This window comes from Cinclus cinclus, chromosome 1, assembly GCF_963662255.1.
Source record: "Cinclus cinclus chromosome 1, bCinCin1.1, whole genome shotgun sequence".
Taxonomy (NCBI): Eukaryota; Metazoa; Chordata; class Aves; order Passeriformes; family Cinclidae; genus Cinclus; species Cinclus cinclus.
Window position 1 is genome coordinate 20971078 of NC_085046.1, and position 12868 is coordinate 20983945.

Here is a 12868-nt window from a genome sequence, read left to right on the forward strand (position 1 = left end):
AATTAAATAAGTCTGTCTAATCTATGGGAATTACAATATTCAAATTACATACAATTATTGAATTGAAGAATGACCTTATCAAAGATATCTAGTTCCAACTGCTCTGCCATGGGCAGGGACACCTTCCACTAGAACAGGTTGCTCAGAGCCCCATCTGACCTGGCCTTGAGTGAGAGGGTACTGATACACAGTTCATCTAAGAGCTTATGTACATAAGTGTTATCTAAAGCTATAATTGCCCTAAGCAACATATTCTAATATTAAGTCTTACAGATTCATTTATTTATTTCATTATCTGTCATTAATATAAAACCTGATACTGTACATATGTTAACTTACCTTTGCCCAGAGGGCTGCTGAAAGTCCCAGGACAGGACTAACTGCTAGTATTACAAGGGTTAATTTCCATCCTCTTATGAGACCGACGATAAATCCTGCCACAAATGTTGTCAGCGATTGAACAAGCAATCCAACCTTGTCACCTATTCCTTCATTAATCTTGGAGACATCACTGAAAAAGAAATCACATACAGAGAGGAAGAAAAATGTAGAAAGCACAAGGAAGGTTTCCAGTTTTGTTTTATTATTCAATTACTGCTCTCAATAACACTTTTCTCCAAGGTAAAGCATTATGCAGTGTGGCCAAGGAAAATTCCATATTTCTTGTGAAACTGTAATGCTATGAACCTGATTTGTCTGAAAAAGTTGAAATTCTTTCTGTAGTGCAAAACTACTCTCACTTTCTTAATTCCAAATTTTTGATCTGTTTGTATTTGTGGACTATTGGGAAATAAAAGATAAAGGCTTTCATGTAGGCAACGTTATGCAGTTAAAGCTGTTCACATTGCTGGGCTGAGTCAGTACCTTTTTTCAGTCCTCAATGTACCCAGAAATGAACTGTTTTCTCTTCATGGGGGTAATACAATAAGCTGGGCTTTAGCAATCCTTGGAGTTCAAGGGAACTTAACAAAATGCTTTTCTGACATCTTTGTGACAGTCCTATATCAGAAGTATTAGAAATTCAGTTGAGACTCTCCAAGAGGAAGTTTGAAAACTTAGTTTCACAGAGAAATAATTTTATTTAAAAACAAAAAGTTTCTAAGTCCTACATGTTTAACAAGATAAAATAACACTGGGGAAGGTATAGTGTACTTACTCTAAAAGACGAGTATTAAGTTCTCCCACGTCATTCACATCAAACCATCCAATTTCCTGTCTCATAATTGCATGAAAAAAATGTTCCCTAATTTTTTTTATTTGCCGACCTGCTGCTAAGGTCCAGAATGAAGTTTGAATGTAAGCAGCAAGAAGAACACCAGCTGCTATTCCAGAATAGTAGTATGCATATCTGTAAGGAAAAAAAGGGGCAAGATTCTCTGAAACCAGGTTAAAATTGGTTTCATTACCTTGCTAGTATGAATTTAGTATGATGCTTTCTTTTTCTGTTTTACCTGAATTAGTGTTTATATGCTTATACAAAACTTACATTTCGCTGTAAAACTTGCTGAGTTTTCCTTCAATAGCATTTAATGTTAGAATTACATTTTTTTTAAATTTAGTAGGTATTTTCTCATAAGATTCTTTTAGAACTGTATTTCTGACACAATACCCTTTTCACTTAAATGTGTCACAACCAAAAACTGCCTAGCATTAGACACACACAGACTAAATCACATATATCTATATTATACACACATTTCAATCATAAACATGCCTGTCTATGTAAATAAATAAATAAACATATGCATGAATACAGTAAATATTTCCTGATTTGAGAATACACCATTACTATATGTATGTCTGCTGAAAGCAAATGCCATTAGATCAGAAATTCTTTGGGTCTTTTATTCATAACTGATATTTTACTTTTACATTAATTACTTAACACCTGTGATATAAGCAGGGTGACAAGTCCAAACCAGAAGTATGTGAGCCACAGTAATTCTCAAACTGGAAGTAAATCTGAGTCACAGCTTTAAACTGTTTAGAAAGAATAAAATCAAGTTTGATTTGATGAAGAATTTACATCAAAATCAGTTATAATTGAACTTACACCAGAGCTGAATAAAAAAATGCAACTTAATTTGTAAAACACAACAAAAATGATTAAATATTATATGATGTATATTGCCTGCAATTACAAGAATAATGTATCTGTATAAAAGTAAATGATTAGCAAAAAAGCTTGATTCATGACCTTTTCTGAACTTTTGTAACCTTCACTCTTTTACTAAGGTATGCATACTGATTTTATAGAACTTTAACATGAAACTTGGCAGGAGCAAATTGCAGGAATCTGTGTGCAAATGCTCTGCTCTAAGAAAGAATGGCTTTACAAATTAAACTTCTCAAATTTTATTCCAGTCTTTCTTGTGCCTATAATATCATACAGTTTAGTTAGGGACTTTGAAACTATACCCATTATGAAATTCATTTAATCAAAACTGTTTAATAAAATCAGGTTAATGCCTAACAGAATGCTGGTTAATTGAATATAGACCTCAATCACATTCAGCTCCATTAAAACTCCACAAAGACTCTCAAACTAAACCAAAGAACATCGCTTCTAAATTCATCAATAATTACTTTAGACAATTACTTTATGATGTTATGTCACTTCAAAGAATTGATTTATGCTTGGACTTTGTTTACTGACAAATCATATCCAAAGGATTCATGTCTTTGACAGATTCCATGCTAATGAAATATATTCTGTAAATTCACTGCTGCAACTTACCAGAGAATAAATGCACATTGCATTGTAAAATAATAGTTCTTTTTCTTTTGAGAAATAGTTGGAGTTTAGGCAAACTATTTGAGTAATAAACTCGACTAAATCCACATATAGTTCAGTACTTGAACACACCTGTGGGAGAACTCTGTCTTTGCAAACAGTTTCTGTCATTATTTGAACTGTTGGCCAGCATTCCTAGAGAAACAAGGAGTTGGTCCAAAGAGCTTTGTCACACCAGTGAAAATGCCAGCTTAAGGCTCTATCTAGAAACTTTGGGAAAGAACACCTATTCCTATGCTGCTAGTCATGCATTTATCAGTAAACAATTTGTTTCTAAAGAGAAAGTAGGGCTGCTTTTTATTTTTGTACTTTCAGAGTTAATTTGTGGTGGTTTAACCCCGGTTGGATTCCAGGTGACCACTGAGGACACTACCACTTCCCTTCCTCTGTAAGACTTGGAAGAGAAAAGTATAATTCAAAGCTCATAGGTCAAGATAAGGACAAGGAGAGAACACTTACCAATTCAATAATGGGCAAAACAAATTCTACAATTTAATATGTAGCAATTTTTTAGTTACTATTTTTAAAGTTCTTTTAGAATAAGCATGAGACAGACTTTGAAAATGTGCAACTAGGTATCAGGTATTTACAAAACACAGAACAATTAGCGTAACTTTGCCCATGCACACATTATTGAGTTTGCAATTCTGCCTTCAAATTTGTTTTCAAATCACTGGGAACAAGTATATTCCACTGGAGGTTTGTAAGCATTATTTACATTCATGTCAGAGACTGACAGAAATATTGCAGGAGCAAGAAGCTCTCCTACAATGCATAATTGTCAATTCCCAGTCAATTAATTCTCATGACATTCAAGTTCTTCATTTCTAATAAACAGCCTTCTCCTAAATTGCTCATTTATTTTATGGTAAAGAGTTGTTTGGGTATGTTTTGTTTTGGTTTTTTTGGGTGTAAAAAGTCATGGGTTTTTTAACTGCAAAAATTAACTACTGAATCTAAATAAGTTTACAGTCCACTGTTGCCCAAAATTATAATACACTTTGATATAAAACAGCAAGAGTTACTACAGAAAATGCCTTTTCTCCTCCTTCTCTTCAAAAAAGACAATTGCCTTGAAGAGCACAAGCAGACATATTTCAATATCTAGTGAGAAGCAGAGCTCAACCTGAAGAAAAGAACCTGAAGTGGTACAAGAAACACAAACTTTACACATCCTGCGTAAACCAAGTCTATGGATAATGGTTAATAAAGCCTCTTAACAAAACATATTTAATTAGCAGCTTATGTTTCTCCTTATTCGATCTTTTCTTCATGGAGTTTTATAGGAGAAGTACCTACTGGCTATTGTCTTCTGCTGTTTCCAGCTCTAGAATGCTAGATTTAAGGTATCATATAATCTAAATCTGCATTTTCTACAGTGTAGGTAATATCACAGAATTATAGAATTGTTTAGGTTGGTAGAGACCTTTAAGATATTTGAATCCAAGCATTAACTCAGCACAGTCAAGTCCATCATCAAAACATGTCCCTCAGTCTCATATCCACAAATTTTTAGATGCCTCCAGTGATGGTCACTCAACCACTTCCCTGGACATCCTGTTCCAATGTCTGGCATCCTTTTCATGAAGATATTTTATCTAACACCCAACCTCCCCTGGCACAACTTGAGGCCATTTCCTTTTGTCCTATTGCTTATTAGTTGGGAGAAAACACCAAACCCCATCTTGCTACAATCTCCTTTCAGGTATTTGTAGGGAGGTATTCAGCTGAACCTGATGCTTTGGCAGCAAAGTAGGTACTATCTGACAATTCAGCTGTTTTTTGCAAGTGAATCACCATAGCTCAAGGTATCGACAGATGATAATTAATATATTTTTTTTTTACCTTACCAATTGCTCTTTATAAATTCAGAGCAAGAGAAGAAAGAAGGTAGGCAATGCAGATTTCACTGGATACAGAGCACCCTGAAATGTGTCAGGTTGTGTCAGAGCAAGAGATTACAGGGAAATTGTTTGGAATAGCTGTGAATGTTCAAGAAACTTCCCAGGGTCTCAAATAATCCCTTGTGACAATCTTTAGTAACATATATTATTAAATAGTTGGTTTTGTGTTGTTTAAAGTGTGCAAAACATCCTTGGGAGAAGAATAGTTTGACTAGAAATGTATGGCTACATTAAAAAAAGAAGAGGAAATAGTAATTTTTAATTACCTTGTCATATCTTCTTCCAGCTTGTTAAGAATGTCTGGAGTGAAATTCAGTGGTATGTTTTCTTAGAAAGAAAGAGTAAATACTTTTAATAGAGCAAGATTTAACAAATTAGTTTCCCTGCATGCTGTTCAGTATATCTGGAGTTGCTACATCTCCTTTTGAATCAAGCTGATTTGGAAGAAAGGAGGAAATTTTAATGCACATGAATGAAGGTTACTAATACAGGGTCAGTCATAACTCCACTGGCTACAAAATTACATCACTGTAATTTGAGATTAAAAAGTCTTCCAGAGCATACAGAACATAGGAGATAGGAGAACAGAATTGTTTGGGTTGGAAAGGACCTTAAGGGGTCCATCCAGTTCTAACCCCCCTACCATGAACAGGGACACTGTCCACTAGACTGGGTTGCTCAGGGCCCCACCCAAGCTGGCCTTGAACACTTCCAGGGATCAGACATCCACAACATCTCTGGGAAACTTGTTCCAGTCTCTCATCACACTCGTAGAAAGAATTTCTTCCTGATATCTCATCTTAATAGTCCCTCTTTCAGTTTAAAACCATTACCCCTCATCCAATTACTATAGGTTGTTGTGAAAAGTCACTCTCCTGCTCTCTTGTAGCCCTATTTCAGGTACTGAAAGGCTGCTGTAAGGTCTCCCAGGAATCTTGTCCAGGGTGAACAGCCCCAGCTTGCTCAGCCTGTCCTCATACAGGAGGTGCTTCAGCTCTATGATCATGTTGGTGGCCCTCCTTTGGACTTACTCCAACAGGCATCCTTCTTATGCTGGGGGGGTGCCAGAGCTAGATACACCACTCCAGAGAGATGTAAAGAGGGTAGAATCACCTCCCTCCATGTGCTCGTCACAGTTCTTTTGATGCAGCTCAATATACTACTTCCTGGAGTGCAAGCCTACAGTGCTGGCTCATGTTGAGCTTCTTATCAACACCTTCAAAACATTCTTTTCAGGGCTTCTTTCAAACAATTTTTTCTCCCAGCCTATATCTGTGCTTGGGATTGCCCCAACCCACATGCAGGACCTTGCACTTGGCCTTGTTGAACTTCATGAGATTTCCAGAGACCCACCTCTCCAGCCTGTCAAGATCCCTCTGGATACCCCACTTCTCTCAAGCATATCAACTGCACTGCACAGCTTGGTGTCATTGGCAAACTTGCTGAGGGTGCATTGATCCCACTGTCCATGTCACTTACAAAGCTGTTAAACAGTGTCAGTCACAATACTGACCCCTGAAGAACCCACTCATCACTGGTCTCCACTTGGACAACTCTTTGAGTGTGACCCTCCAGCCAATTTCTTATACACCAAGTGTTCCCTCCATCAAACGACTGCCTCTCCAATTTAGTGAAAAAGTGTCAACTGGGACAGTGTCAAATGCTTTGCTGATAGTCCAGGTAGATGATGTCCAAGCTCTTCCCTACACACCAAATCTGTAACCCAGCTGTAAAATGCCATCAAATTTTCAGGCATTATTTGTCCTTATAAAAGTCATGTTGGTTAGCATCAGTCTCTTCTTTATATTCCATGTGCCTAAGCATAGTTTCCAGGAGGATCTGCTTCATGATCTTGATGGCCATAGAGGTGAGATTGATTGGCCTGGAGTTCCCTGTGTCTTCCTTTTTCCTTTGTTAAAAAATGAGGGTTATGTTTCCCCCTTTTTCGGTCAGTGGGAACTTCATCAGATTGCTATGACATCTCAAATATAGTGGCTTATAAACTTTCTCCACCAGTTCCCTCAGGCCCCATAGATCTATCTCATCAGGTCTCGTAGACTTGCGCACCTCCAGATGCCTTAGATATTCTCAAACAGCAGGCGATCTTCATTCTCCCAGTCCCTGCCTTTTCCTGCTGTGATTTGGACAGCACACTTGGAACATTTGCCAGTGAAGACTGAAGGAAAAAATCACTGAGTCCATCAGCCTTTTCCACATCTCAAGTAACCAGGTCTCCCATTTCCTTCCAGAGAGGGTCCATATTTTCTCTCATCTTCCTTTGATCATTGATCTACCTATAGAAGATTTTCTTGTTGCCCTTGACATCCCTGGCCAGATTTAATTCTATCAGGGCTTTAGGTTTCCTAACTTGATCCCTAGCTGCTTGGACAGGTACTCTGTATTCCTCCCAAGCTACCTTTCCTTATTTCCACCCTCTCCAGGCTTGCTTTTTGTGTTTGAGTTTGTCTACTCGTTCATCTATGCAGGCCTCCTGGTGTTCCTGCCTGACTCCTTTGTTGGAATGCTTCGCTCCTGAGCTTGGAGGAGGTAATCCTTGAATATCAACCAGCTTTCTTGGGCCCCTCTTCCCTCCAAGGCTTTATCCCATGGTACTCTATCAAGCAGGTCCTTGAAGACATCCAAGTCTGCTGTACTGAAGTTCTAGATATTGATCTTGCTGTCCTCCCTCCTTACTGCTCTGAAACTCCACCATTTCATAGTCACTGCAGCCCAGTCTGCCCTTGAGATTCACATTCCCCACCAATCCTTCCTTTTTAGATAGAACAGGGTCCAGCATAGCACCTCTCCTCACTGGCTCCTCTTTCATTTGAAGAAGTTGTCATCAACACAGTCCAGGAACCTCCTGGATTGCTTATGCCCAGTGGAATTGTTCCTCCAGCAGTTACTGGTGTGGTTGAAGACTCCCATGAGGACCAGGGCTTGTGAATGCAAGGCTGCCCCAACCTGTCTATAGAGGAACTTCATCTGCTCAATCTTCCTTGGCAGGCAGCCTATAGGAGATCCCCACTACAATGTCACCCCAACCATAGCGTATCTCTATTACAACGAACATGAGCTACTGACTTGCATCATAGTGTAGCATTGTGGTTTCTGACATCAGTATCTCCTGTGAAAATGCGTTACTCTTCCTGTCTCTTTTTAAAATAGGAACCATTGTTCTTGTCATAGCAGATAATGTCTTACCTGTAAAATTTCTGTCTCCAGAAGCAACAAAACTATCAGTCATATCACCAAAAATTATCATCGCAATAGGAAGACTGCTCCCATGGGCTACTGCCAGCAGAGTGCCTAGTATCATTAATAATTTATCTGACCGGCTGGAGTATCGAAACTGTGAGTGAGAAGAGAAATTCATTCTAACTGTTGTATTAGAATGCTAACACAATTCTATGTCTACAAAGTCAAGAAAGTAAAGAAAAAGCCATTAATTGTATCCCTGCTGTCACAAAACTACAACTTTATCTCCTTAGAAATACAGTTTAGAAACAATTTAAATGTACAGGAATAAATCCTTTCTATATAAGCACTTTTATACTATAAATTGTCAAAACCAGAGAGATGTGCCATTTTAATGCACTAGAATCTGCACCTGGGTAAGAAAGACCAGAGGAAAATAAGGCATAAGAAATTCACACTTTTTAAATTTGCCATATAAAGTTCAAATTATAATAAGTTTTAATGGCATTATGATAACTAAGGCAATAATTGCTTTTACTGTAAATTCATTATTTTGCTGTCAGAAAAAGTGTTCCTAATGTACCATAGACATCATAAAAATCTATAGAAATCTTAAATCCTCTTGTCATTTAATTTAATGAAGTTTGAGCTTATCTATTACAAAATCATTTGGTTTATTCTGTACTGTAAAATACTAAGTTTACTGATGTGAATTATAGTTGTATGATGTAATTGTACAGGTGCAAACTGTATATAGCAAAACAAAGAAATTGGACACTGGCCACCATCATGTACTATAGTTTTATGTCTGTTATTTGCAGTGTCACTGTGTACTACATGCATGAAAACAACAAAATATAAAATATTTCAGTATGACTAAAAGAGGACCTAGGATTTACTTGATTAAATATTAAAAGGTTATCATTTAAAAAACATGTAGAAAATTTTAAAGAATCTGGAACCTTTTAGCATACAATTCTTCATTTTAATTTTCATCAGTGGCATGGCATTGCCCTTTACTGCTGATTTAGGTGATTGAATAATGACTCATGGGGATAATGAGTGTGATTAGTACCTGACTCTGGCAATTTAGAGGACAAGACCATACTCATTGTAGGTATATGGCCACCCCTCTCATTCTGTCAGAAGAAATGACTGAACATGGAAATTCCTATCTTTCACAAACCAATATGTGGTATGGGTGTGTTTAAGATGATAAATTACAAAGGGAACACTCCTAAGAATCCTTATCTGTAATAAGATAGCTTCTTTAGTATAACTACATCCACAAAAAGAACTGTTGGATTTCTATACTATAGCAAATATTCTGTTGTATGAACATATTTGGTAGAGACTCCGTATATGCAGGATACTAGCATAATTATAACCATTTTTGATTACACTTTGAAATGTGCCTGTGTGTACATACATGTGTACACACAGAGAGAGAATGAACCTTACCAGTGTAAATGGGCTGACCATCTTAGGTTTTTCCCCTTTCTTCTGCTTCTTCTTTGCCTTGCTAAAAAAGGTGTGGTAATTTTAGTGAATTTAAAAATGGACCACATTTTGCAGAAATACAAATTCAACATATGAATGCAGTTTAATTATAATTATGAAATCATTTTACAGCAAACAATTGTGTAAAATGAACATAATTTATTGAGCATTCTTGAGATGTTTCTATTTAAATCTTCAGCAACGTAAGTAGCACCACCTCCTGACTTTTGTAAATTTAAGTCATTTTCCTCCCAGTTCACGCTTCAAGGATGAAACAACAGCAATGGAGTTGGTGGTTCTACTGTTTGGTCAGGGAAGTTGTGAACTAAAGCATCGTATATATTTCAAAGCAGAAGAGAGGAAAGCTTTCCTACATAGGCTAATGTTGATTCACTGCCATACTAAAAATATTAAGATAATTTTTAGCAGATTACATAAATGCATCCAACATTTCCATTCCAACATAATTTCTGTCATATTTTAGAATTGCTTTTCTAGTCAATACTCTGGACACTTAGTCCTTTAAATGGAAAAATAAATAGTCCTTTTGCATGAAATAAATGTGCCAATCAATGCTACTCTTATGTTGATACAAAGCCTTCTCTTACTAGGTTTTCTTAGCAAAATAAGGTAAAACAAGATTTAAAATATGAAATTCAATAAAATACAAACCAAAAGTAATGGACTCTAATAAGCTTCAATACAGAATGTTTACTATATTTAAGAATACTTACTGTTTGTCTTCATCATCCTGGCTGGATGCAGCGATCTCATGACTATTTCCATCTGCAGTATACTTATTTTCATCTTCAGAATGCATTTTAAATTTATTGAAGATAGTTTCCTGTAAAATAATATTTGACTGAGAAATACACCAGCTTAAGCTGACAACAGAAATCTCAACAATCATTTGTTTGAAAGAAAAATATGGGTACTTATTACAATCAGTAAAGTTATTATCATATATTGTAAAGTGAATACTCATAATGCACAAGTATAAGCATATTGAAAGAAGCCCAGAAGTTTGGAGTTTCTTTACAAACATTTATATTCTGTGTTTATCCATTCGATAACTCTGTCATTCATTTAATTTCATTTGAAGGATATAAGAAAAACATTTTCTGCAATTCAGCACAGATATAAAAAATAAATGAAAATTTAAATGTTTATTTAAAAGAATAAACATTTAATAATGCAGTTAATAGGATTTGTTCCAGTGTTAGTTATCACTGAATTTATAAAATGTCTCCAATTAAAAAATACAAAAACAAATAACTGACATACCGTGAAAGGTTGTTCCCAGTTTGTGCCTACTCTTCTGAAAAATTATTCAAACCTGAGCAGAATTAATATGGTTAAGAATATGCACCATGATTGGACTTTGCTCCTCTTATGTAACACAGACATAAACAAATAGCTTTCTCTTGGATTTTTTCCCACTCTAACAGCCTCGTTTATCTTGGATAATAAAGTGTATGCACTTTGGACTGTACCTCCCTTTTCCTAAAGGGAATAATACTAGTCCTTAAATGGATGCACAATTCATTGTCACCTGGGAAAACAAGCCTGAATACTTTATTCTTCCACCAGAAAAAGTTCCCTATTATAGGTACTGTTGTTTTAATTATGCCCCTAAAATGGAAAGGAATTCCTCTTTACCTTATTGGAGAGGTTGCTGAATGCTTGAAGTAACTGTTGCACTTAAGGATGAATCCATTCTTGAATACACAGTGAGAATGAAACCAGGTAACACCAAAACATTGTTTTAATCTTTTGCTTCCTTTGCCATCTTCTAAGTCTAATCCAGGAAAACATTACCTATCTAGCATGAGAGAAAACAGGAATTTACTATAGTGCATATAGTTCCTCATTTGAATAACTGCAGAACAGCAAGATGAGTTTCAGACTTGGTTTAGAAGTGTTTGGGAAATAGCTATGGTCAACAGAAATTTGCCTAATTAGTATTCTGATTTTGAATGTATGTTCATATTCTAAATTGTCTGAAATGGGCCATTTGTTTTATTGTGGAATGTATTGTTTTTATCAGTATCTGTAGGCATTACTTCAATGAAAGTAACAAATATTTTAAACATTTAAATAAATTAGTTGCACTTTGGAACCCTTATTTCAAAGTATGTATTAAAGTAGACATGTTCAACACTTTAACAGAAATAAAATTTATGAAAAATTAAATAAAAGTACTTGTCTTAGAAGACAAGTGGGTTTATACAAATTTTTCTGTAGGTCTTCTATCCCTTTACTCACACAAAATTTACTTAATCTGGTAATTACCCAGAAGACATTATTTTTGTTTCTTTTTGTCATGCATGCCTGTAATCTCAAAATTGTTAGTGAAACAGTATTTTTAAAATGTTTTGGAATGGTCTTATCAGATTGAGGATTACTTTAGAAAGGGTAGTTTAGCACTTCCAGTCAAGCAGAATATAAAGAGTTAATAAATATTGTATGTAATATATATATATATATATATATATATATATATATATATATATATATATATATATATATAAAAGTCATTGTGATATATTTATATAGAAGTCTATCCACAGCAGCTACTGGGAATATTGGATCTTAACTTATGTGCCTAAATGCTTTCCTGGATGTGATCTTAATGGACTGGTCCAATTATTTCAGTGGGAACAAAAAAAACTAAAGTAAAAATCTTTAAAGAAAAGTCAATTGATTAAAAAAATTAATAGTATATGCATTGCTTGCACAACTGTTTTGCCTTAAACAGAAAATAGAGAGAACTACAAGATCTCTCAGAATGTTCTGTTATCTCATTGCAATGTCTCAATGCTTTTGCAGTACAATCACGATAAGAAACAGAAATAGAAATAAAACAGAGATTAGCAATTTTTACCAGAGTTTCTCTTGCCTGCATACAGTAATGCAAAGAAAATCAAAGACATCTGGTTTTATCACATTAGAAGCTGAAGCAACTAAATTGATATTAAAAAGTGGGAAAATTGGGCAAGTACAGTATTTTATGTCTACTTAATAAAATACAAAGTTCTGTAACTTCTCCATAGCTTCTGTAGTTTGTTCAGTCACATAGCAAAATGTGTAGTCACTCCACAAATGCAGAGAATTTGAAATCAGAGAAGATCACTAAATCTTTCTTCTAATATCTTGTGTCTTAACTGATAATTTGGGTGAGAATATATAATTTCAGCCTGAAGAGATTACATCTGTAAAAAAAGATAACAACAGAAGAATCTGAGGCATCACCACTGCACATTACCTGAGTATATAAAAGACACGTAGTGAACGAGCTGATTCACAACCAAAGGTGTACAAGACAACATAGAAACAACGTAGGTGCCAGTCAATCCAATCTGAGGACAAGCACTTTCTCATCCAAAGTCTGGCCACTGGTTTTGCCCTAAATACAATTAGCAAGATCCATACGGCCAGTGTTTGAAAAATACTGTCGTCCCTCAGATCAGTT

General features: G+C 35.6%; 1 protein-coding gene across 1 annotated transcript in view; it reads right to left on the reverse strand.

The window, feature by feature from the left end:
* The window catches only part of ABCB1 (ATP binding cassette subfamily B member 1), a 34877-nt gene extending 24661 nt beyond the window's left edge, over window positions 1–10216 (reverse strand). The window contains exons 1-6 of the mRNA XM_062494675.1: window positions 10131–10216; window positions 9358–9418; window positions 7903–8050; window positions 4965–5025; window positions 1157–1348; window positions 340–511 (exon numbers count right to left, since the gene is read on the reverse strand). Coding sequence (XP_062350659.1) covers window positions 340–511; window positions 1157–1348; window positions 4965–5025; window positions 7903–8050; window positions 9358–9418; window positions 10131–10216 — 720 coding nt within the window. The remainder of the gene's footprint in view (window positions 1–339; window positions 512–1156; window positions 1349–4964; window positions 5026–7902; window positions 8051–9357; window positions 9419–10130) is intronic.
* Window positions 10217–12868: the final 2652 nt, after the last annotated feature.